The 25,019-nt window shown below is 59.6% G+C and overlaps 1 protein-coding gene across 2 annotated transcripts in view; it reads right to left on the reverse strand.

The window, feature by feature from the left end:
• Window positions 1-373: 373 nt before the first annotated feature.
• Window positions 374-25,019, reverse strand: part of CYTH4 (cytohesin 4) — a 28,599-nt gene continuing 3,953 nt past the window's right edge. The window contains exons 1-13 of one of the 2 annotated variants that reach the window (XM_053895015.1): window positions 22,619-23,456; window positions 21,398-21,480; window positions 19,305-19,369; window positions 18,127-18,193; window positions 16,487-16,605; window positions 15,153-15,233; window positions 13,584-13,696; window positions 11,810-11,958; window positions 6,009-6,120; window positions 4,557-4,633; window positions 4,083-4,154; window positions 3,381-3,535; window positions 374-2,175 (exon numbers count right to left, since the gene is read on the reverse strand). In XM_053895015.1, coding sequence (XP_053750990.1) covers window positions 2,103-2,175; window positions 3,381-3,535; window positions 4,083-4,154; window positions 4,557-4,633; window positions 6,009-6,120; window positions 11,810-11,958; window positions 13,584-13,696; window positions 15,153-15,233; window positions 16,487-16,605; window positions 18,127-18,193; window positions 19,305-19,369; window positions 21,398-21,480; window positions 22,619-22,886 — 1,434 coding nt within the window. In that variant the 5' untranslated portion in view covers window positions 22,887-23,456 and the 3' untranslated portion in view covers window positions 374-2,102. Of the gene's footprint in view, window positions 2,176-3,380; window positions 3,536-4,082; window positions 4,155-4,556; window positions 4,634-6,008; window positions 6,121-11,809; window positions 11,959-13,583; window positions 13,697-15,152; window positions 15,234-16,486; window positions 16,606-18,126; window positions 18,194-19,304; window positions 19,370-21,397; window positions 21,481-22,618; window positions 23,457-25,019 lie in introns of those variants that run through there. The other variant, XM_053895014.1, reaches the window with a different exon arrangement.

The following is a 25,019-nucleotide window of genomic DNA, read 5'->3' on the forward strand; positions in this document are numbered from 1 at the left end:
CCCCAAGTGACTACTGCTTATCAGCCTGTACTTGCCTCCTTCCAGACACGCTTCCTACCTACCTCCCGGGGCCGCCACTCATTGGGTCTTCAGACAGCACTGCCTTTGGGGGAGTTCTTTTGCCCTTTCCCGGCCCTGGCAGTGGCACCTCAGTTCTGCCCCTGGTCTGAGGGACCTGTGTCACAAATCCCGCCTCTGGGGACATCTGTCCAGGGTGGCAGTCCTCGCGCCCTGAGGATGAGGGTCTGAGGCCCTCTGAGGGCCCGCTCTTCTCTGTCTGGCCCTCCTGCCTTCGGCCGGGGAAGGGATGAGAGGGAAGGACCTGGGTGGGGTCAGAGGCGGCAGACGTGACCACCGAGAGGACAGGCCCCACTCACGGAGTGCGTCGTGAGCTTTATTCTGTCTTCTGCGTGATTCCCAGAACAGCCACTCACGCCCGGAAAATCAACGATGAGAGAGGGGGGCTGAGGACCAGAGAGGGAACTAGGGGGCCAGGGTCACACAGCCAGCGAATGCCCGTGGCGGGAGAGGACCTTGGAGCCCAGGACCCTGGGCCCAATGCTCTTTCCAGGACCCCTGGCCCCCCGCATGGGGCGGCCGAGGTGGCATTCAGCTCCCGGCCTGACCCGGGCTCTGCGGAAGTCCTCGAATGTCCTCCAAGTTCCCCCCCCCCCCCGCCCCCGCAGGGGCCCGATCCACACCCACTCCAGGAGCATGTCGTTAGCAGGCACTTACACACCTCCAGAGACGAGCATCTCACCACTCACAAGGCAGCTCGTCTATCCCAACTCCATGAAAGGTGGGCGCGCGTCAGTGGGGGCGGGGGCAGGAGAGGTTGCCTCCCCTCCCCTGCGGACTCCACCTTGCTCGGGCTCGCCCACTCAGGTGGGCGGTAGGGCAGAGAGAGTCCCTCTTATCTCCTGCTTTCCTGCCAGGGACCTTCCCTCCGGGGGCTCCCCCGGGGCCCGTGCGAGGGGGTGAGAAAAGCTTCTGAGAAGGAGCCGGTTTGAGGACTCCTCCTCCAGGCAGCCCTCCTGGTCACCACGGTTCACAAAGCTCTCTCTTCTTGGCTTCTTGTGGCTGTACCACCGGCCCTGCTTGGATACACCCGCCTGGGATGCTCTCTGCCACTTCCTTGGGGAGTCCCACCTGCCCCGCCTCCAAAAGGGACATCCTCGAGATCAGAGCGCACGCGGCTCTTGGCTTCCCGGTAGCCTTCGGTCCGAGCCCCTCCCGCTCAGTCCGCAAGCAGGCACAGACATCTCGGGCCAGAAGCTCCTTAGGCGCATCCAGCACAATCTGGTCCTTCTGCCGAAAGGAAGGAGTCCGTGAGGAGGAAGGTGGGAGCTTGTGCACGGCTACGGTCGGCCCCCGGGGGCTGTTGTCATTGCTGGGGTGGGGGGGGGGCGGTCGGCACAGAGACAGAAGGGGACAACGTGTTTCTATCCAAACCCTGCAGTTTTCCAAGAACCAGAGGACTTGGCAGACGGTACGGAGCAGGATGGAGACGGAGCTGGGACCGTGACTTCGGGTGCTGGGCTCCTAGTGCAGTGCTCCTGGCGTCTCCTGTCTGTGGATCTGAGCGGTGTGTGTGTGTGTGTCCCTCCGGCAGGGACGGCCAAGCCACAGCCGGAGACAGGGGAGGGGGCTGGCTGAGAAGCCCCTGAGGAGGAAGAGGCGCTGCCATGGCCAAGGGCAGGGGGCACTCAAGAATCATACCGCTCCTCCTCCTTCGAGGGCCGACGGCATTTCAAGGACAGGAGATGTTTAACAGAAGCGGAAACTGAGGCCCACGGGGAGGACAGGGTGGCGGGTGCTGGGGCTGGTTTTTCTCTTTGGCTGCTTTCCTCGTTCCCTGCTGCAGTGACCTGGGGCGGAGGGCGGGGGCCTTTTGTGGCCGGGGCTGGGGTGCCTCAGTGCCACCTCTGAGCCCTCGGACTTTTCTAGCCACCCTCCTGAGCCCGGCCGCCCCCACTCCTGTTCGCCCAAAGTAATGGGGGGCGGGGGGATGTCCGTGGGCCAGGAAAGCATGTCCTGGGGGGGGAGGTACGTCTCTAGGTACCACAGGTCGTGGGGTCCCCCGGCACCACCTCCCAGGAAGCTCAGTGCCTGTTGGCAATCTTCTTCTTCCGAGCAGACACCAGGTCGTAGAAGGGGACGCGGGTGATGCTGGCTCTGAAACGAGAGCAGGTGACAAGATGTCAGGGCTGGGCCGGCTCCCCCGGGGGCCTCGGCTCCCAGGGCTTGGAACAGGGCTGTGGGTCTCCCAGGGAGGGGACGGCCAGCCCTGCTGTGGGACAAAGGCCAGATGACCCCAACAAGGGCCAAGCTACGGTGGGTCAGCCGTGCTGGCCTGCCCCGGAGTCCCCCCTGGGGGCAGGGCGGGAGAGGGTGAGGCCGAGAGCTGACAGCCTTGGGAATTCTGCCCCCAAAGGGCTCTGGACCCCTCTTCGGACCTGCTTGCCGGTCTGGCTCTGCCCCGCGCTGGCTGTGTGGCCGGGTGAGCCCCTCCCCCGTCAGGGCCTCAGGGCCTCATCTGTGAAATGGGGCTAAGAGCCGGTCTGGCCTGGCAGCTTCACAGGACCGCTACCAAGGCTTGAGGGGAAAGACCCTGCCAGTGCCTGGGACACAGCCCCTGGCCGAGTGACCACTCCTGTGTCTTCCTCTGGCTAACGCCACCCAGCCTCACCCGTGTCGCCCCATTGGCTGCCGCCCCTCCCCTGCCTGCCTTCCACCTGTCCCTCCACCGCCCACCTCAAAGTCAGCTCCTACACCATGGCTTTTCTTACTTGGCCACCCCCCTACTCTGTTTACCAATCTGCGGCTCCCCAGTGCCCCCAGGAGAAGCTAGTCGCCAGGGGGACCAAGGCCTTGCTATCCTGTGCAGCCTGGTCACCTCCTGGTGGGTCCCTGCAGGGCCAGACCCCTGCACTGCCCGGCACCAGCCACCCCGGGACTCCAGGGTGCTTGTCCAGGCAGGCCACACCCTGACTGGCCCCCCGGTCCTTGCTGGGACTGGTCCTTCTGCCTGGAAAGGCCTGCCCTCCGTCTCTACCGGCTCTTTCCAGGGCCCCTTTTGGATCCTGATGCTAACGAGAGCGCCGTTCGAGGGCACTTGCCGCGTGCCGGGTGCCGGGCCAAGATCTTTTCGTGCAACAACGCACGGGATCCTCCCACCAGCCCGTGAAGTTGGGGCCTCCCTTCCCTGAGTCCCGGGGCCTGGCACTGTGCCCGCGACGGAGGGGGTGTTCACAGAATAGGGGCGGAAGGGATTTGCAAGCCGGAAACGAGAGGGAGATTCTGGATTTAGCCCCTCGTACAGACAAGGCTCGGAGAGGAGCAGGGGTTTCCGGAAGCGACAGGAACGGCCCCCCCCTTACCGTATGGCCTTGATCCATTGGTCGCGCTCCTCGGCGCTGGAGGCGGAGATTCGATAAGACTCGTGCTTGCCCTCCACCACCTTGCCCTCGCCATCGGTCTTGCAGGCCTTGATCTTCTGGCCGCGGCAGCTGGGGTTGTAAAGCTCCAGGCAGAACTGTGGGGAGGTGGCCGGGTGAGGGCTGGGCAGGGGGCCGGGCAGGGGTGGGAGGAGAGGGCGGTTGGGCTGGGCTTTCCTGGGGGTCCTTCCAGGACTCAGCATGTGGGGTTCGGACCAGCAGCAGGCCACACCCGCCCCGGGCCCGCCTCCTGTGGGGCAGGAGCGGTTCTTCCTCACATCGAGAACTTACCATGGGCCAGGGCTGACCCAATAAACCCACCACTTCCCCGAAAAACCCCAGTTGGCAGCTGGGGAAACTGAGGCTCAGAAAAGGCACAGACTTACTCAAGGTCATCAGCCAGCGTCAGAGGCAGGCTCTGAGAGACGATGAGACCGTGCCCTTTTTGATGTTACGGACCTGCCCCCAGGATCCACAGTCTCAGGAGGGAGACCGAGGCAACCCTGAGCCCCGCAGAGGGCGCCCTGGAGGGACCGGCCCAGCCGCCCTCTCCCTGCACCCCATTTCAGAAATTCCCCCAGCCGCTCAGGTCTCGGGCGCCCCCTCCCCCCCCTCCCCCCCCCCCCGCCACCCCAGGACACCTACTGGCTTCTTGGGATCGTCCACCTCCTGCACCGAGAGGTTCTCAAGGGGGATGATTCCCCGTGGCTCCTTGTCCTGCAAGTTGAACAGGAGGGAAAGGCCACGGGTTCGGCAAATGGAGCCTTGAGCCCCAGGCCAGGGAGTGAACTCGTGGGGCTCCCTAAACCCAAAGAGGCGTGCACCCATCTTCCCAGAGTCTGTCCAGTCCGGGAGAGGGAGGGAGTGGCAGGTGGAGGGGGGGGAGGGGCAGGGCTGGGAGTTCGGCAGCCAGACTATAACCTGGGCCCTGCCTTAGACCTTGGCCCGGCCCCTCCTCCCCTTTGCAACTCAGTGCCTGCCCCCTCCCCTCCCCACCCCCGTGAAACAGGTTCCGGGGGGCTGGATGATCTCAAAGGGGCCCCCAGCTCTGATAGCTGGACTCTGGGAGGGGGTGGGGAGGGGCTGGGGCAGAGGCAGGCTCGGGAGCCCCCTGCTCACAGTGGTGAATTCGAAATAGTAGAGACAGTTGTCCGTCAGGATGAACCAGCGCCGTTTCCACGTCTTCACGCGGCCCCCTGCAAAAGGCCAAGAGCCAGGTCAGACTTCTCCCTGGGCCACAGACACTTCCTTCCATGGAAGAGCGGGGCCTTGAGTGCGTTCCTCTGTCCCCTCCCCTCCAGCCTCCCAGCCCCTCGCCCACCACACTTTCCCCCAGACCCGTCGCTTTCTCACCCCCAAACCATAGAGGCTCCAGTCACCAACCCCCCCGCCCCCCGGCTTGCCCTGAGCCGCTTGACCTTTGAGGCTCGCCCGTGACACGATCCCGGGAACAGTGGCTGGACATTCCCCGTGCTTTTTGGCCACCCTTCCCGCCCCTCAGTTCATCCCTTGGCCTGCTTCCCGCCTGGCACCGTGCTAAGCATTTCATCTTTCATCTGCCAGGCAACGTTCTAGATGTGTTTAGAACATATTTGCTAATCCACCCCTAGAACGACCTATGAGGGGAGGCCCATCATTAACCCCATTTTACAGATGAAGAGACCAAGGCGAAGCTGTCAGCTCAAGGTCCTGCAGCCGAGCTGAGATTCGAACCCGGTGTCCTCGCTCCCGACCCCCAGGGCTTGGCCATTTTGCTGCGCGGTGAACCCGCCCAGTGACTGTGATCCCCATTTCACGGCTGTGGAAGCTGAGGCTGAGGGGACCTGACCGCCGGCACACGCGTGGAGGAGCTGGGATTTGAAACTTAAAGCCTCCTTGGGGCTGAGGACAGTCAGTGGGAATAGAAAGGACCAAGTGGTTTGCAGAAGGGCAGCTTGGCATGTGGGCACACAGAGCTGGAGGGCTCGGACGGGCACCCCCGGCCGAGGTCTCTGCTCCAGCGCGAGGTGTCTGTCCCTACCTGGCTCAGAAGGCCACTGTCCCTGGCTGGGCTGCCCCCCGCGGTTCCCCTGCCAGATTCTGCACCTGCTGCCGTGGTCCCCGCACCCCTGCACCCACCCACGGCTCCTCTCTGCAGGCGGAAAGGCCTCCCTGCCCATAGTCATGTCGAAGGGAAGCTCCCCTGAGCCACATCCTGCCCACTCCCTCCCACATCCTTCAGGGACACCCAACCCTCTGCCCACCCAAAGCTGCCACTTTGTTGGCTGTGTGGCCTCAGATGGGTACCCTCACCTCTCTGGGCTGGGCTTCCTCAGAAGCCCTCCAGGAAGACAGACAGACCTGCCGCTGAAGGGTCTATGGACCTGTCGGCCTCTCATCCCCCCTTCCTGCTCGTCCTTCCCCTCCCCCACTGTCCCCTTCACTCCCAGGACACACGGAGGGAGGGCTGGGGCAGGCAGCCCACCGCCCTGGGGGTCACGAGACCTGGGGTTGCCCGACTCCACCCCCGAGGCCGTATGTCAACGTGAGGGTGTCACGCGTGTGCCCTGGGTGCCCGAGTGCGCGCCTCACCCAGTTTGAGCAGCCAGCCCTCGCGGTCGGGGTTGAAGAAGGTATGAGTGAGGTCATTGCCATCATCCTCGGGGATGGAGAAGGGCTCGCTCTTGATGCTGTCGAAGAGGTTCTGTCCCCGGAGAAGGGAGGGAAAGACCCAGCTGTGAGGTCCATCCTGCTCCAGGGCTTGGGCCCCTGCCTGGCCCGTGTGGCCTCGAGACCCTCCCCGCTCCCCCCAGGCCGCTGGTGTGAACCCCACCCGCACGTCAGGCCTCCCCTCTGTAGGTGGAACAGAGTGGCGGCCCCGCCCACGGCCCTTGCCTAAGGCAGGTTGGCAACACCTTACTGACCAGGTGGCGTGGGTGATGGTCCTCACGTCCCCCCCCCCCGACCCCCCCCACCTTTGCTGGAATTCTAGCCAGCAGCATTTCAGTAAGAGCACTGGCTTTGGTGGAAGGCTGTCTGGGTTAAAATCTCAGCTTGAATTGATGGCTGTGTGACCCTGGGCAGGTTCCTTAACCTCTCTGAGCTGCCGGGCCTCATCAGCAAAAATGGCGAGAGAGATGCTAACTCCCAGTAAATGGACTACACAGGGCTCAGAGCTCCCCCCACCCCCCCACCCTAAGTCCAGGGGAAGGGGAAGGGGAAGGAGGAGTATAGCCCCTGCCTTCACCCAACCACCCAGAGCTGCTCTTACGGGTCAGATGAGGGAGTCAGGGACTCCCTCCTGAAGGTGGGGGATACAAGGACCCTCAGCTGGGACCTGTACGCCCGCGCACATGTTCACCTGTGTGAACACACACACACACACACACACACACGCACCCAGATATGTACAGATACCCGCTAGGGCACAGCGGCCAGGGTCAGGGCCGTCTTGGGCAACATCCACGAGGGGAGGGGGCTCCCCTTTTGCTTAGTTGCAGTGACAGAGACTTCCAGGTGTACCCTGGGTAGGGGGACATAGAGGAGCTACCGGGGAGTTAGGGATTGACTGCCAATGTCGAGAGGCCTGGCCCAAGGAGAGACTCAAGGCGGGATACCGAACTTGGCTCTCAAAGGTAGAGACCTGTTCTGGGTGGGCGGTGACCACGGGGGTGAGAGTTCTCAGAACACAGATTATAATAATCTCCAACCTTCTAGCAGTTAGAGCTGCTGAAATACGGATGGAGCGGCCTTGTGTGGTAATGAGTCCCCCGTCACTGGAGGTATGCAAGCCAGGGTTGCGACCTCGCTGTGGCTGAGCCGTGGAGGCCCACAGTGGGTCGTCCCTGCGTGTGCTGAAACCCCTGCCGTGGGCCACCGTGTTCCAGGATCAGCCATCCCATATTCCCAAGTGTTGGGGAAAACATTCTAAACCGTTTCTGCTGGTTAAAACCAGACCCAATGCTGGATCTCCATCTCAAAGATGATGAAGTCATTTCCTTCTGTTACATTTCTAGACACTGCTGTCCAGAAGGCTTCCTTGAGATTTTCAGTGAAACATTTCCCCAGTCCTCTTTGCTTCCCCCGAAGTTTTAGAATCTAGAATCGTGTCTGCTGGGTTTTAAAGGTCTTTTCTGGCCTGACAGCTCAAGGGGCGGGGCATGGGGCGTTACAACCCCACGGGCAGCAGGTTTTCCTGGGTTTGGGGGAGATGTCTTCTGACTGACTCCAGGGTCCCTGGCTCGGCCTGGCTGTGGCCGGGTGGGTGTGGGTCTCTTTTTTGGAGCCCCTGCACCCCTAGCCAGCTGGGAAACCCTGTTGTCCCTCCTGCCCGGGCTCAGCCGGGCCCCCTGAGAATTCCCAAGGGGTGTTGACTGATTGAACAAAGGCCAGTGGCAGAAAGGCCCTGTCAGCAAAGCTGTCAGCACAAACAAGCATTTGGGAGGTCCAGGAGGCAGGCAGGGAGGCGGGTGGCCCCCGCTCCCCTCCGTGATGCCCACAAGGGGGCCCCTGGAAGCTTCTGCGGGTGGCATATCAGCTTGCACATGCTGCCCCCATAAAGGAAACCGCTCGGCTCACCCACATTTCCTGTACCTTGTAAACAACCAGCCCTCCCCCTTAAGTAGACACCCCTGTGCCCGAGCTGGTGACCACCGAACCTGGCTGGGTGGACGTGATTAGAAGGACAACGGCCACCTTCCAGTGGTTTTGCTGGTCTTGCGTCCGTCCCTCTCCACCCCTGTTTTCCTCTGGGGACCCACGTGCCCATACACTTTCTGTCCAGGCTGTCAGGAGGGGTTGACGCCCACTGCCCCCACCGCCCCAGGCTCCAGGAGGGAGGAAGCGACTCCCCTCTGGCCAATCAGGACACTTCCTCCTGCTGGCCACAGGGACTGGGTCAGGGAGGACACGTGACCCATGCCAGCCAATAAGACTTCGCTCTGGGACTTTAGTTTTAACTGCTGAGTGAGAATGAGCCCCGCCGAAGCCGCCTGGGCCATCTCTGCTGCAACTTGAAGAGAGTCTTTTTAAGAGGGTAGCTGATCGGGGGGGAGAAGGTTGCTGAGAGATGGACAGACCAGTCCTGACCTCGCTGAGCACCTGGATCTAGCTGAACCTGAAGCCGACATATCTGAAGCCAAATCAATCCCGGATCTTTTCTATCACATGAGTTGAGAGATTCCTTTAGCCAGGAAGCACCTGGTCCCCAAATCTGGCTTTCTGGTCTCTGCAGAAGGAAGGACCCTGGAGCCAGACAGACATGGGTTCAAATCTGGTCTCCTCACAAACTAGGAGACCCTTGGCCAGCTACCTCTCTTGGGTGTCAGATTCCTTTGCTACAAAGTGGGAATGGCACCCACTGCTTAAGGCCGTCAGGAGACCTTACTGAGAACATAGAGTGGCGAGGATTGGGCCCGGGAGATGGTCAGTTCTGATGGAGATGTTTGGACAAGGACCCACGAGGTCCAGGCCTGCCCACAGCAGAAGATACCCTGAACTGGGAGACTATTCCCCTGCCTGAGCCTCAGTTTCTCCACCTGTAACCCTGGAGGGCTGGAGGCTAGCGAGCACCCCTTCTTGGCCTCTCTCCTTCCCCTCCTCCACCTGAGCTCCCGCTCGGGGCAGCTTTCCCTGGAGGTGAGTGGTTCCCTTCTCGGCATTTCTTGGATGCCTGCCAGGTGCCAGGAGCTTGGAGTGCATTAACTCTGCTTCTCGGGAGAACAACCTGGGTCGGCAGCAGCATCTGCCCACTTCGCAGATGAAGAAACTGAGGCTCACCGGCCAGGTCACACAGCCATAGGGCAGAGCTGGGATTTGATCTCCTATCCCGAGTCCACACCCTGTACCTTTGCTCTGAGTCTCTCGGGCATTGTCCCCCATTCCTATCAGGATGGCCAGGACAAGATGGGCTCAACCCGCCCGCCCCCGGCCTCCCGCGGTGCACCTCTCCAAAGCCTTGTCCAGCTGTGCACCCTCGTGGTCTGTGTGCCCTCGCTTCAGGTAATGTGTCTGTGTTAATTTAATTTCACAGATCGGGTCACTTAAAAGCGTGACGTGACGGTGTCCTCAGCAGGGCCCAAGCTCCAGTACCGTCGTGGGGGATCCTTCCTCAAAGTGGTAAACTTTGACTATCTGAAAGGTCCTTAAAGCTGAGCTCTTGCTTTACATACGGGGAAGAGGAGGCCCAGACAGAAGGCAAATGCACCCCCCCCCCCCCCGCCCATCCACACAGCACCCTCAACTTCTGCCCTAAAAGCCCCGAACAGCAAGGACCAGGCCCGCGTGGCTCTCTTTGCACCCCGGGAAGCTTCTGGATTAGTCAGCCACTCTAACTACACAGGCACTTTGCTAAATACCTTACATGTCTACGCTAATCCCATGAGCTGGTTGCTCAGAGAGGTCAAGCGGCTTCTCAAATGTCACACAACCAGAGAGTGGGGGAGTCAGGACTTGGATGTGGCTGTGACTCTAACGCTCTGTTTCCCCCCTCCCAGCCCCCGCCACCTCCACCCCTCCTCCGTGCCCGCCTCTCTTGGCTGCCAAGGAGGCTAATAAACCCTTCCCCAACCTCCCAGGCAGAGTGTAAGCTAAATTGGCATAATAGACCCCTAAAGCCCTAAGAGAAGAAAGTTACAAGCTTTATGCAAATGTAGCGCCTTGTTATTAACAAAAGGCTTGAGTTGGGGGGGAAATACTTAAGGAGCGAGGTGCTGCGCTGGGCTCACTGGGGGCTCCGAAGTAGCGGGGGGCTGTCTGGGAGATCGGGGAGCGGGTGCCTGCGTGTCATTAACTCATCACCTGCCAGACAAGGCGTGCTCAGCTTCCTGCCACACGAGTGCCGCAATGAGATGAGTTACCGATTTCCAAACGCATTTCACATTCCGGGCATTCTACTAAGTGGTGGTTTTTTTTTTTTTTTAAATTATGGTTAATTATTCTTAATAGTGACATAAACCACCATTTAGAGCCTGAGCTGCGTACCTGGCATGGGCAGCTCTGTGACGCAGGCGTCATTATCCCTGTTCTCCCGGATCAGAGAATGGTGGCTTGGAGAGGGTGAGTCATTCCCCAAGGTCACCGGCAGGCAAACGGGAGGCGGGAATTGACTCGAGCTCCAACCAGCTCGCGGAGCCCTCATTCTGTGGTGCGGCTCTCCCTTTCCTCGTGATAAACTTTCTCCTCTGGGGACCAACGAGGGTGGTGGGTTAAGGGCGTGGCAGTTCTCGAACACGGAGGGGCACCAGGGTCCTTCCAGACCCAGGCTTCCCTCCAGACTTCTGCGGCTGGAGGTTTGCAGGGTGCTGAGCTGGGAGGGTGGGGTTCGCACCCTTTCCTCCCCTCCTGCCAGCCTCTCACAGGGAGGTGACTGAGGCTTTATTGAGCTCTGGGGCATCTTGAGTCCTGGAAATGAACTGCCAATTCACTTTTGCTGCACCAGGCTCTGAATCCCACTCCCGTGTTTACAAAACCGTTCCTAGCTCCGTGTTACCCACAGCAAACAGGTTGTCATGCAAAGCCTTGGATGCTCTGACCCCACCCAGCCACTCTGGACATTTCTGCCTTTCCCAGCTAGGCCGGGCTTGGGTTTTGGCTGCTTCCCCTTTGTGCAATGTCCTTTCTCTGCTCCCCTCCGCGAAAACTCCTATTCAACCGTCAAGGCCCAGTTCAAAAGTCATCTCCTCTGTGAAGTCTTCCAAGATGGCACCCTTCCTTCCCCTGCCCCCAGGAGACTGACAGGAGTGTCCTCTGTGTTTCTGTGGCTACGTTCCCACCGTTAGGACGGCACGAATCACACAGGGCTACAATTCACTTATGTGTCGTCTTCCCACCAGACCCTGAACTTGGCCTGGCAGGGCCTGTGGTTGACGCATCCGTGGGTGCCCCATGCCAAGCATAGGGCCCGGTGCCATACGGCAGGAATGGGGGGCTGCTTGATGGAGAGACGGGAGGCTTGGGTTCTGCTTGGCTCTCAAGTTGCCTTGCGGAAGACCTCGGTTTCCTCCTCTCTGAAGGAGGGAAGGGTCTTAGCAGAGTCTGAGGATTTTCAGCTCTGACATGCTGAGAGTCTAAGAATCTGGGATTCCAGGCAATACGCCTGAGTTGTGTGAGGCACCCTTGCTGGAAGGTGCGAATGATGGGTGCCCAGAATCCTCCAAACGATGAAGTCTGGGGGGGATCTCGTGGGTGGTCTCTATCAGACTTCGCCCTTAAGATGGGGACCACGCAGGAATGCCCATCTCACGACAGCCACCACCCTGGGGTGGGGTCCCTCCCAGCAGAGAATCCCCCTGCAGAGGTCTGTCTCACAGGAGCCCCCCCCGGGGCTGTCCACCTAAGGACGAACCCCTCCCAGATGCCTGGGGACCAGGTGGGTCGGGCCGTGCCCCTCTTACCCGCAGCTGCTCCTCAGGCAGGTCACCGCCGCCATTGATGCCACGGTTCATGGACACAAAGCGCTCGAAGGGTGGCCTGTCCCGGACATTGGGGTTGTGGAGGCTGGTGTTGAGCATGATGATGGAGAAGGACAGGACGTAGCAGGTATCTGCGAGATGGCACAGGGGTCACAGGCCTGGCGCTGGTCACTCTCGCCTCCTCTACCCCGACCCCTTCGAGGGGCCCATCATTACCCGTCTCAGTCCCCGAAGGCCCAGCTGTCCTGGTTTGGCATTCGAGGCCCCTCCCCCTCCCCACTCTTCTGGCCTCCCCGCTCCCTTTAGCTGCCTTCCCACCTCTGCACTTCTGCTCCCGCTGGGCCCCCTGCCTTTCCCCTTCCCTTTGCTGCGCATTTCAATCCTCATCTCTCAGCTCTAGCTCCAGCCTCTCCCGGACCCCTTCCAGCCTCCCTGCCCACTCTGTTCCCTGCCTCCGCGGAACACCTATTGTTGGCCACACCGTTCAGGGCTTAGTCACGTTCTGCTCGGCAATCTTGTCGGCATTGCGGGGCTCCTGGGGGCCCGAGTTCCTGTTCTGTTATTCAGACTTTCATGGGCTTGGGGGAGAGGCTGGGCTGGGCACTGGGGAGGGAAGTGATGCTCCTCTGGGGCGTTTTTGGGCCCCGGGTTCCAGAGTCAGGGAAGTCCGGCTGTGTGTCCCCGGCTGGTCTGGTGGACCTTGGGAAGGCACCTGACCTCCTGGAGCCTCAGCTCCCCCCACTGGTGACGTGAGGAGGTCTAACCTGAAGTCTCCTCATGTTCCAGAACACCGGCGACTCTACCTCCGAAAACAGCGGCACCTAATAGAACCTGGTAGTTGCCGGTGGTTGCCCTGTGCTAAGCTCTACATCCCTATAACAACCCTGCGAGGCGAGTAACCCCATTTTACAGAGGAAGACACTGAGGCACAAGGGAGTTAAGTTACAGCCCCAAGGTCACAAAATTGCGTACTTAGACTGGGACTCAGATCTGGTGCTTTAAAATCCCTTCCTTTCCAGAAATCTTTACTGCGTACCCACAGAGTGCTGCGGACTGGGGAATTTATCGGCGAATACATTCAATACGGTTCCCGCCCTGCGGGATGTTTAGACTAGTGGCGGGCGGGGGGGGGGGGGACAGATAAACCAGCACCCCCTCCCCCCCAGTTCTGTATAACTACAAGGTAGGACAAGTGATTGGTAGGACCTGACTATGGCCACACGGCCAAGAAGCGTTGTGTCCGTGGACAAGTCACATCACTTCTCGGAGTCTCTGTTATATGCAGAGAGGGGGGATGTTCCTGGCCTCAGACAGTGGGTGCAAGGACCCAATGACTTTGCACAGGTCGTCCTCAACTAACGGAATTGGTTCTTGTTGTTATGGTAACTTCAGGAACAGAGAAGGAGGGCAGGACAAGCTTGCCCTGAAGATTTCTTGCCCAGCCCGCGGTGAGGGGAAGGGTGGCGGCGGGGGTACGGAGTTCTGATCTCCGTGGAGATCTTTCTATACACCTGTGCTCCCTACGTCCCGCACAGGGTGTTTCATGCTTCTGGCCTTTACTCAGATGAAAACTCCTGCCCCCGAAGGTCCTCTCTCCCCTTGACCTTGGGCAGAACTCCTCTTCATCCTTTAAAGCCCTGTTCAGACACCGTGGGAAACCGGAAGGGGTGGGGCGACCCTGGCGCCTCGGGAGGAGGATCTGGGCCCGCAGCTCCGAAGGGGTCCTGGAGCCCCGGGTCCCATCCCACACCGGCACCTGTGGACTGGAAGACGCCTGGGTTGCAGAGGCAGTAGCGGGTGGCAAAAGTCTCCATCATCCGGTCGATCTTCTGGGCCTCGCCCGGCAGCCGGAAGCTCCACAGGAACTGTCTGGGGGAGGAATGGGGCTGTGGGCGATGGGGTGGGCGGGGATCTCGGGGGCACGGTGTCGGGGGGACCCCGGACAAGCTGCTCTGTCTGTCTAAGCCTTAGAGTCTTCATCCTGTCGGTGGGAGCGTCTGTCCCCATCACGTAGGGTCACGGGAAGGTGCCTTTTCTTTCAAAGTATCAGAGCTCGGTGGGCGCTCCCCTCGGCCCGTCTGGGGTCCAGAACCATCTGTGGCCCCTCCGCCTCAGCCCAGGGAGGGGGGTGCTCTGTCTGCCCTGGGGTCTGGCTGGGGACCCTTCCGCAAGTGCCTTCCCCTGGCTGGGCTTCCTGCTCTTGGGACTTAGTTCCTCGAGGGGCGCCTGGGTGGCTCAGTGGGTTAAGCGTCCGACTTTGGCTCAGGTCATGGTCCACGAGTTGGAGCCCCGCGTCGGGCTCCGTGCTGACAGCTCAGAGCCTGGAGCCTGCTTCCGATTCTGGGTCTCCCTCCCTCTGCTCCTCCCCTGCTTGTACTCTCTCTCTCTCCCTCTCAAAAATAAATAAACATGAAAAGAAAATTAAAAAAAACAAAACTGCGTTCCTCCAGGGCGAGGACCGTCTGTGGCTGGTCCCCTCACCTCTCCTGCTGGGCCTCACGCAGGCTCGGGGAACCCCAGGACTGCCCCGTAGGGAGTGAAAGAGTGAATGAATGAACAAATGAATGAATATGGGAGCCTCCCGACCACCGACCCTTCTCCCTTAAAGAACAGGGGAACTGGAGGGAAGGCCACACTGCTTCGATAGTGATGGCTTCTTCCTTCTCGGCCTTACATACAAACTCCCGATCATCCTCCAGGGCCCGGATCAAATACCCTCACGGGGAGCCGATTGTTCAGGCAGCGAGACTTACTAAGCCGATTCTAAGTACCTCCTCCTTTACTCGTCACAACCTTATGACTTTGGTACTGTTATTGTTCCCTTTTACAGATGAAGACACTGAGGCACGGGGAGTTTTGAGTGTGTGCGTGTGTGTGTGTGTGTGTAGCAGAGCTGGGCTATGACCTGGGCAGCTTGGCTCCACAGTTCAATATGTCATAACAAAGGGACTGCCCACTACCCTGCACTAATCAAATGAATAAAACCCTAATCTCAAAAGTAGTGGGAATGGCAGGGGTAACAGCAACCATGGGGGCCGTGATTAACTATCGCTCTAATCGTGGAGTTAACACCGGGAGCGCTCGCTGTGATAAGCCAGACGCTTGTCCCCGCTGTCCCCGGAGCGGGGGCGAGCTGATGACCCCACCTGGCCTCTGCTCCAGGAGGTGGTAACTGTCAGTAATTCATTTCGGCTCCTTAGGTCCTCCCGTCCTCGTCCTCCTCGTCGCTCCCCTTGCTGTGTTTGTGCCGTTAGCTATGTGGCTCCTGGTCCCCGCCCAGGCTCCGTCACCCCCGAGGGCTGTCCCCCCCCCCCCGCCCCCTCACCTGAGGGCCTGCACGAGGTTGAGGTTGGCAAACTCATGGCAGTCCACAAAGGCCTGGAGGACCTGCAGGTTGAAGGAATCCCTGCAGGGGACAGGGAGGAGGGCACACGCTTGGGAACTTGCTGGCACCCGCCTCCTCGAAGGGGTTGAGGTGGGGGAGGGAGAGGAGGGGAGCTACGTGTCCTCCTTCCGGATCCAGCCACCTTCCGGTCCGCTGAACCACGTCTGAGCCCCTCCCCCCCAAACGTGCGCACGTAGGTCCTCACACTGGAGCAGACCCCCCCCCTCCACCCCTGCAACTCCCCCACGGCTCACCGGGGCGCTGTTCTCACCCGGGAGGGGAGGGGGCGCTCTCTGTCACTTCCTGCCTGGGTGACCCTACTCAAGCCACTGGACCTCCCGGAGCCCCAGTGTCCTCCTCTGTGAAATGAAGAGAGCCGGGCCTACCCCTGTTTCTCCCTTCTTCCCAGCTCAAATCGGGAAGCTCTGTTTTTCTTGCACCAGCATCCCCTGCCCTCTCGGGGGAAGGAACGTGTCCCCTGCGGAGCCCGGGAGAAGGGCTGCTGGTCTGGCTGCTGCCTCGTCCCTTACAGCCCGCCTGCCTCTCCCAACAGCCCAGAGGGGTCCTTTCTCACCCCTCCTGTGCCCAGACCCTCCCATGGAGCCCCACCTCATCACCTGCCACTTCTTCCCTCCCTTGGTCTCTTCTGATCTCACCAGCCTGCCATTCCTTGAGCATGCTTCTGCCCCAGGGCCTTTGCACAGGCTGTTCCCGTTGGCATGCTCTTCCCCCAGATGTCCTCACTGCTCACCTCCTTTACGTGTCAAGCATCACTTTCTCGACGAGACCCTTCCTACTCACAGTATTTAAAGTCACAGCCCTTGACCCATGATGCCCAACGCTTCTCATCTCCCTTCCCTGCTTTCTTTGCAGTCCAAAGAACTTAACATTTTCTAATATATTTTGCATATTTGGGGATCTGTCTTTCCCACTAGAACGTACCTCTCCGAGGGCAGGGGTTTGGTTTTGTTTATCTTGGTCACTAGTATAAGTCCGGGGATCTGACACTGCTTGGCACACAGTGGAGACTAAAACATATCTATCTGTTGACCAAATAAGTGAATGAAGGCAGGCAGGAAGGCAGGCATTGGTTCAGAAGGTGGAGGGGAGCGATCAGTTAGCTGTCTCAAGCCCCAAGAGTTAGGACTTCCCTAACATAATTCGCTCACTCACTTACCTGCACACGCACACACACACACACACACACACACACACACACACACACCTGCGCACACCCTCGTTCCCTATCTCCCTGAGGCCACGCACCGCCTTACCTCTCCCCCAAGTACGTGCCGATGGCCGTCTTGTTGAGGCCCTCGCCCTTGTACAGGAACTGCGCGATGTCCTGGACGTCAGGGGTCAGCAGTTTGTGCTCAATGAGATATTGGACACCCTGGAGGGGGTACACGGAGCCCATGATCAGCACCCCCCCCCCCAGCAGCTGGCCTCAGTGGAGGAAGGGAGGGGCCCCCCGTGGCCAGACTGTGGGGCAGGCTGTGGGGGGACCTGGCATTCTGACATTGGCACAGACTGTTCGGGGAAGTTGTGTCCCTCCTTAACAGAAGCTGCCATTGGAAGGTGGTGAGGTCCCCATCAGTGGAGGCATGCGAAGAGAGAGAGCATCCTGCAGCGGGCCAGGCTCATGCCAGGGGCTCCCCGGGTCCCCTTCAGGCTCACACTGATTACATGCTTCAGTGATTCTATGAATTTATAATTTTAAGATTCAACGATTCAGCCCTTTCTTTTGTCCCCTTCATATTCATACATTTAAAAATAGCGTTTCATGTTTTTTTCCTCACAAGCAATCTATGTCCATTGTGTAAAAAATTAGAAAAAAATCCGGCTAACTCAAAAGGAGAGGAGATGGCCACGTCCCAGCATTCAGAGGGAGAGAGTTTCCATCGTGGCGACTTTCCTTCCCTTTCTACACGAAACCTGCTTCTGATGTGACAATATCAAGCACACCTCACGACCCAGGCGCTCAGAATCTGTCCTTCTAACTTTGGGAGTTTGGGGAAGAGGTTGCTGGAGGGTGGTGGGGGGGGGCCGGTTGTGAGGGGCTCTCAGTGACAGGCAGAGGGTCCTGGGGGCCCCTCAGTGGCCCCTCCCAGGTGCTCTGTGTGTACGTGCACCTGTGTGTGAGCACGCGTCTGTATGCCCGAGTGTGTGCGTGTCTGTGTGTGTGTTCTGTGCGGTTGGGGCAGGGGTCCGATTCCCGTGGCTGTGGAAGGCAAATGGGTGTGTGACAAATGGGTGAGCCTGTGTCACTGTGATGGGAGGCAACTCTCTCAGCCAGAGCAGTAAATTTCCAGGGACCCCTTGACTGCCCTGACCCTACCCCCGTATGTCAGCTTGTGGCTTCCTCCTGTCTTTGTTCAAGCAGGAAGGGACCTGGCTGCCACCTAGCTAGGTGAGAGGTTGCTCTGAGGCCAGGGGAGGGGAGGGTGGGGTGGAGGTGGGGGGTGGGGAGGTGGTGTGTGTGGGTGGGGGGGCGGGGGTGGGGGGAGGGACAAGAGTCGTAGCAGCCTGAGCCCCCAGTGCTCCATGCCAGCACCCCCAGACTGGCCCTCCCCCAGCAGAGAGGCTGGGAGAAACTTCTGGAGACTGAGCCCTAGAATCTAAGGGCCCCAGTGTCCAAAGACCTACTAAAAAGGAGGAAGCAGAGACTCGGCTTCATAAAATGTCACCACCTCCTCCCGGCTCCTACCTCATGCTCTGCTATGGGGTGACAGGGCACTTAAGCCATGGCAGGCTGTGGGCCACCGGACAAGGTCCTGAGCTCCGCTGGGCCTCAGTTTTCTCACCTCTAAGGTGGGCAATCGTCAGTCGAGGGGAACGAGAGGACATCGTGAAGGTGTCCAGCATGCAGAACCCCCACCCCCATGACCACCCGAGCCCCCCACGACTGCCCTACCTTCATGGGGTCCATGTTGAACTTCTTACGCCCAATGCATAGCTCTTTCTCTTTCTGGGCCATCCGGCTGCAGACAAGGAGATGTCAGCCTGGACCGCCCCAGAACCCCAGGACCTCCCCCCCAGTCCCCAAGGATGCTTTTTCCGCAGCTACAGCCAATATTCCCCAAGGGCCCCCAAGGGCCTCCAAGTGGGGTCCTCACATCCTGCATTGGAATCGCCTCGGAGAGACCCTAGAAATGCAGGGTCTGGGCCCCTCCCAGAGCTACCAGATGGGACTGTTCCAGTGGGCCCAGCTCCAGCATTCTAACCGGTTCTGCAGCCGTGGCCCTGGAAGTCCAGAGTCGCTCTAGGGAGAGCATTTAGGGGGACCCTGGGCTCGAAGTGGGGGCAGGATGACAGGGAGGCCAGGGGTGAGGGCACGGCCCCCGGGGCCTGACTCCTGGTGCAAATCTCTCTCTGCTGCTTTGCTGGCTGAGCCACACGAGGGGAATCACTTCACCTCTCTGGGACTCAGTTTCCCCAGCATGGTTGAGAGGCTAAAGAGTTTAAAGCAGCTTGGTGGTAGGCGCTCTGTAAATGTTATGCTGGTGTCGGGGCTGGAACAGGACACCTGGAGACACGGGGCAACCACGTGTGGGCCCATGTGCATTTGTGGTGGGGCTAGAAAGGTGATCGGAGATCAAGGGACGGCAGGGGCCGGGTGGCGACTTCCTGAGACGAATGTGTAGCCGTCGGTACCTGGGGCCTCAGGGGATTATGTAGGGAGCAACCTTCTTATTCCCCACAAGGGGGGAAACTGAGGCCCAGGGAGGGGCGGAGACAAGCCCCAGGTCACAGAGCTGAGCTCTCCTTTTCCTAGCCCATCCCGTGATGCTCCTGGCCGGTGAATGATCAGGGCCTGGGTCAGTGCGGGTTAGGAGAGACTTTGGGTGGAGGGGGTGGGGATGGGGAGTGTCTCTCAAAAGAGGGGGCTGTTGGCAGTAAGGACCAGACCAGACCACGAGATGGGCCCTCAGGCCCTCCCTGCTGCCTCTTCTTCCAGGCCGATCCCTGATTTCACCAGGGCCCCAGGCCCAGGCAGGGCCCCTGCTCCCTCCTGCTCATTCCTGGTGTGGGACATCCTCGGGAAGCCACCATGGCAGCTTCCCAGGGGCCCCTGGCCTGGCCCCTCCTCACCTCTCCTCTGCGATCTCGAAGCAATCAATCTGGGCAAACACATCTGCGATCTCATCCTTCAGCTTCTGCGGGGCGGTGGAGGGGGGGGTGGTGCGACAGGGAGGGAGAGTCAGGGACAGACTTCAACAACCACTTCCACCCCTGGGCGTGACCCCAGACCTCCAGTGAGCTGTCACTGCTCGCCTACCTTTGAGAGATCCCTTTCCTGGATGTTTCTCCCTCCCTCCCTCTCTCTCTCTCTTTTTTTATTTTAATTTTTTAATGTTATTTAGCGGGCACAAGTCGGGGAGGGGTAGAGAGAAGGAGAGACAGAAGAATCCCGAGCAGGCTCCGCACCATCAGCGCAGACCCCGACGCGGGGCTCGAACTCACAAACCGCGAGATCATGACCTGAGCCGAGAGTCAGACGCTTAACCCGCCCGCCCCACCCCCCCGGCACTCCCCTCCCTTTCCCAGATGTTTCTTATCCTCAAAATCCCAAGCCAGCCTATTGCCTGTTGATATGTAATTCTCCATGGGCTCCTGTCTCGGGGGACGCGGTCCTCAAGTCCCCACCCTTCGCCCCACTCTACTTCCAGCCCTCCCACCTCCCCTCTGCAGCTGTGGAGTCTCCTGCCCTTTAGCCAAGCCTACCCGCCAAGCCCTCCTGCGCCCAGCTGCCAGCTTCCTGAAGCACAGCTTGGTGCCTGCCCTTCCCCAGCTCCTTCCATGGCTCCCTACTGCCTCCCCAGCCACGAGGAGTGAATTCCCACCCTAGGACCAGGCCCCAACTCCTCTCTGGCTTCCCTCCCCCATCCATTTACTCTGCCGCTCACCCTTCACTCAGTGCCTACTATGTGCCCAGTATTATGGGGACCCCCCCGGGTACAAGATCGTGCAGGCTGTCTTTTCAGGGACCTTGTCACCCCAGCGGAATGTACAGAAGGGGTCGCTGAAGTGCAGAGAGGTAAGGGGACGTGTCCGAGGCCCGATTCCAAGTCTGCGCTTTCGCCACCCCCCTCAAGCCTTTTTTATTTTTATTTTTGTCTTGACCCTGCAGGAGGCGCCCAGGGGCAGAGGACCCCCTAATTATGCCAGCCACGACCGCTGGGCGGACAGGAGAGTCATGCTTTGACTCTGGAGCTGGGGCTATGGTGATGGGCAAGACAGACCCACGCTTTCACGGGGGCTCACAGCCCAGTGGGGGTGGGATCACGGTGGTCATGGGCAAATGAAATGACCAGAGTAGCTACCCTGTCGTGGGCGCAGCGTAAGGGATCGCCTTGTCCAGGCACCATGGGGGGCACCTGAAACCAATGGAACGTGGGGTGTCTACCGTACTCCAATAAAAAGAGAACGATCTCTGATCATTAATGTCGTGTCATGGTACAGGAAGAGCCTGGCCACCTAGGAGGTCTCAACAAAGCACTTGCTCAGTGAGTGATTTTGTATCTTCAACTTTCTTAGGTACACGTGTGTTGGCGTGGGGTGGGGCCCCAGCGACCACAGCCAGAGCGGTCAGGGCAACGTTTGAGCCAAGAACGAACTAGTGAGAAGGAGGTGCCCCGACGAGAGCTGCGGAGAGTCCCGGGGGCCGCGGGAACGGTGAGTGCAAAGGCCCGGGGGCAGGACTGAGCTCCGCACGCTCCAGGAACAGAACGAGGACCCGCCTTCGAAGGCTGCTAAGAGTCAAATGGGTGAACGTCTGAGAAACTGTGTTGGCACGGGCCAGGCACACGTTGGTGTTATCTTGACGAAATGGGTGACATTTTTGAGGGGCTGAAACTGGGGCCCAGGGTGGAGATGCGACCGGATCGGGGCCACACAGGCGGGACTGGAACCCGCCAAGCCATCCAGTGCGGACAGCACCAGGCAGGGCTTGGCACACAGTAGGTGCTTAACCGATCTCCCCCCACCCTCCTAGCTCTCTCTGGGCCCCGGCAGCTGAGCCCGGCAACGGGGAGAGCCCCCCCCCCCCGCCGGAGGGGGGGGAGGGGGGGGCAGGAGTGAGTGCGGGGCTGCGTGAGCGCGTATGGGGGTTTGCTCGTGGGAGGGCGTGTCGGCTCGAACACGCGTGTGGACAGGAGCCCGTGCGTTTGTGAGTGTGCACGCACCTGGATGTCTTCCAGAAGCTGCCTCCGGTGCCATTTGATCTGCTGTAGTTCCTCTGTCTCCCCACTGCTCAGCTCCGCTGGGTCTGGAGAGAGAAGAACGGGGATGGGCCGGGGGGGGGGTGTCCCTGGCTTGCTCCCTTCCTCTCCCCTCCCCTTCCCGCCTAGCTTTGCACCCTCTGGCGACATTCCCCTCCCCCCCACCCCCACCATCTTGTTGATTTGCGCCTTTCCTGCTCTACGCGTTATACTCTCAGCACCGTGACGGCAGGAACTTCAAGAATTTTCCTCAGCGCTGCATCCTCCGCCCCCTAGAAAGAGCTGACGTGTAGCAGGTACTCAAAATACCTGCGGACGGCATTCATCCTTCCTGGGCATTTTCATCTGCTATTTCCCCAGATCGCTTGGTTAGCTCACTTGGCCGCGTATTTATTTGCACAACCAGGGAGTGGGGTATCATTTTTGCCTCCCGGGCCATTGGTCAGACAGAGTCACATGACCACACCTAGCTGCAAGGGAGGCGGGGAAATGAGCCCTTAGCATGGTGGTCCTGATACCATTGCGACCGTGTAAGATGGGGAGACTGGCTTTGGGGGTGGGGGGACAATTCGCAGCTCCCGCTCCAGACACCGAGGCTCAGAGAGATGAGGTGACCCGGCCAGGGCTCCACAGGGACAAGCTACTCAGCCCGGGTGGGGCTTGGATTGGGCTGGCTACAAAGCCTGGGCTCTTTTCTCGTTACCCGGAGTGAAAGGAGACGCGTGTGTGCTGGCATTCTGTGCAAGGTGCTGTGACAATTCCCGCACTGGGGTCGGCTGGCTCACCTCTAACCCCTCGCGCTTCCTGTTGCATCCACAACACTCCCTTGGCCAAAATCTCCACGGGCTCCCTGTTGCTTAGAGGGGAAGAGTTCTCCTCCTGGTCCTCCACAGTCCCGGTGTCTTTAGCCAGCCTTGTCTTCCACCATTCTCAGTAAGAGCCTGGCAGTCTAGCCTGCTGGCTCCTCACTCCCCCCACACTGTCTCTGTCTTACTTTCCCACTTTTGCCCATGCTGTTCCTCGACCCTGGGATGCCTTCTCCTGTCTGTCTGTCCATACTCTCTCCAACTCTTTAAGTCCTAGCTTTAGGGAATACCTGGTCACCTTTCTTTAAGCTTTTGCAAGGACAGCCCTTATGTCTCCCAAATGAAAGCAGAGGGAAAATTAAAGGCTCCCTGTCCCTACCTTTCCCTCCCGCTGACCGAGCTGCCATCTTGGATTGGGGATGGAAACTGGGTGTTGAGACGGCGAGGCACCAAGCAAGTATTCTACCCGTGGGAAGTGTCCAACGCACGTATAATGGATGCTGCGTTGTGCCATCAGCTGTCCCCTTCAGGATCAAGGCACCCATTTCTTTCAGTGGCTGGGGGTAGGGTTGGGGGTAGCCTGCTGATGGCACAGCTGAATTTCCTCCTCCCCAGGAACTTAACTCAGCCGAATGGAACTGCCTCATCCGAGGACATGGCCCTCCCCAAGGACAGCCACTGCATCAAAAGCCAAGACCTTTCTCCCAGTTTCTGGACCTGAGCCAGTGCTCACACCCAGGCTCTGTTGACTGAAGGAGAAGCTGGGTGCCCAGGAAGAAGGGTCCTGAAATGCGATGACAACTGTATACGATGATTCCCTTGGTCAAGCAGTCAAGATGGCTCTGGGTGACCCACCAGGTCATAAAGTCAAGTGAGCACAACGACAGTCCTTCACAAGTGGCTCACTGAGGAGGAACAAGTGCGAATAAAACCAGAAGGTTCCAGTAAGCTCCGTGAACACATCACCCAGGCCCCTATGCCATCCACTGCTGTCGCACCAGGTCCCTTGGCTCCCACTATGTCTGCGTGGGTAGGTCCCTTGTGATCTCTCTGGCAAAGGAGCAAAGCACCCCAGCCTGGTTCCAGAATGGGTGGCTTCGTGTTTGGGGACACGTAAACGCTGGGTAGCTGTTGAACCCTGCCCAAAGGTGTCCTGGAGAGACAGGGGTGAGAAAGGCTCCCATTGAGCAGGACTCTGGGGAGGGTGCCTGGCCACCCATTTCATGTGCAAAGAGCAGCGGCCCCCAGCAAGAACACGTCTGCATTTATGGTGTGCAAATTGAGGAAAGGAAATCTCCTTTAAGCAGGGGGGGCTCTCACACCGACCACTCCTCCTCAATAGCAGACCCTACAGGAGCAGACACACCTTGCAAGTGGCAAAGACTTTTGCTACTAAGTTGCTCTCCCTGCAGCCGGAAGGAAGCTTTCCTCCTCCCTCCGCAACAGCCCAGCCAATGAGAAAGTCACAACTCAGCCCGTGAAAAGCCACTACGCCTGGAGCCCCCAGTTAACTCCGATGGACTTGCTGTTTATCGCACAGCCTTCCCGACTCCCTTTCCTAACAGCGACTCCTCTCTCTGTCCTTCGGACTTGCCGAGGGTTTTGCCACAGCTTGCTTGTCCTGGATGGCGGTTCTAATACTCTTCTGGAATAAACCCCTCCTTGGCAGGGAAAATAGCTGCCAGTTTTGTTTTTTTTAAGGTTAACAGTGAACAGGAGAGGGTGGCTTGACTTCTCGGAGGCTGGGAAGGAGGAAGATCGGAAGATCGGGAGTAGGGGGGTCTGGGGAGGAGGCAAGTGGGTGTCCCCTCGGAGCGGACCCGGGGGATGAAGATTTTTGTGACGCCCACCAATGCTGCCCAGCAACCATCCAGCACTGACCTCAGCCAGGCTCTGACCGGCAGCCCAGTGCTGGTACAACTGTCCACGAGTGCAGTAGCCACGTGGCCCGGGTGGAGAAGCCACCCACCCGAGCTTCCCGAGCTATCGCCACCTCTGAATCTCTGAGCTGCCGGCAACAGAGACCCACTGTTTCCCCTCGAAGACCCATCAGCCAACTCGGGAGGCAATGGGATTGCAAAGGATCCCTTCTACTCCTAAAGGCCAGCGATCCATCTTGACCGGAAGCCTCACGTGGTCCGGACGTGCGGGGGGGCCCTTCCTTCCCACAGAGCCTCGGCCGGTGCCACTGTCCAGGGGTCGTCAGATGTCGAGTACTGCACAACGTCACGCTGGACCAAGGGGCTCTCTTCCCAGGAAGGCAGGCGTGGGAGGAGCATCCGGCCAGGGGATCCGCTGGTCCTCTGGGACCACTTCGCCCCCCGGAAGCTGCCAGCCTGGTGGAACAAAGCGTCAGCTTGGAGCTGATGTCCTGCTTGGATGGGGCACCGTCCTCCAGGATGCAGGATGCAACATAACCCAGCAGCCATCAGGTGGTGTTCTGGTCCCCGCAGGTCACTGACACGGACCCAGGAGGGACGAGGAGTGGTGCCATGTGCCCTCCTCCTGGTGGCCCTCTTGGGAGTCTTGCTTTCTGTCCCTGCAACACTGGGCTCCGCAGGCCCAGAGAGCCCCGTTTCCAGGGAGGAGGTGGCGGGTGGCGAAGGAAGAGTCTCCCATTGACCTTCGGCTCAAAAACACCTGCTTTGTGCCAGCGGCTCGGTGTAAATTATGTCACTCGATCTCACAGCTCTTTGAGGCACGCTGACATGCACCCCTCTCTCACCCTCGTGTCTCCCCCGCGCCACGCCCCGTCCATCTCCTTTCCGTTTCCACGGCCC

The sequence above is a fragment of the Panthera pardus genome, unplaced genomic scaffold (genome assembly GCF_024362965.1).
Source record: "Panthera pardus isolate Hobbes unplaced genomic scaffold, ASM2436296v1 HiC_scaffold_6, whole genome shotgun sequence".
Classification (NCBI taxonomy): domain Eukaryota; kingdom Metazoa; phylum Chordata; class Mammalia; order Carnivora; family Felidae; genus Panthera; species Panthera pardus.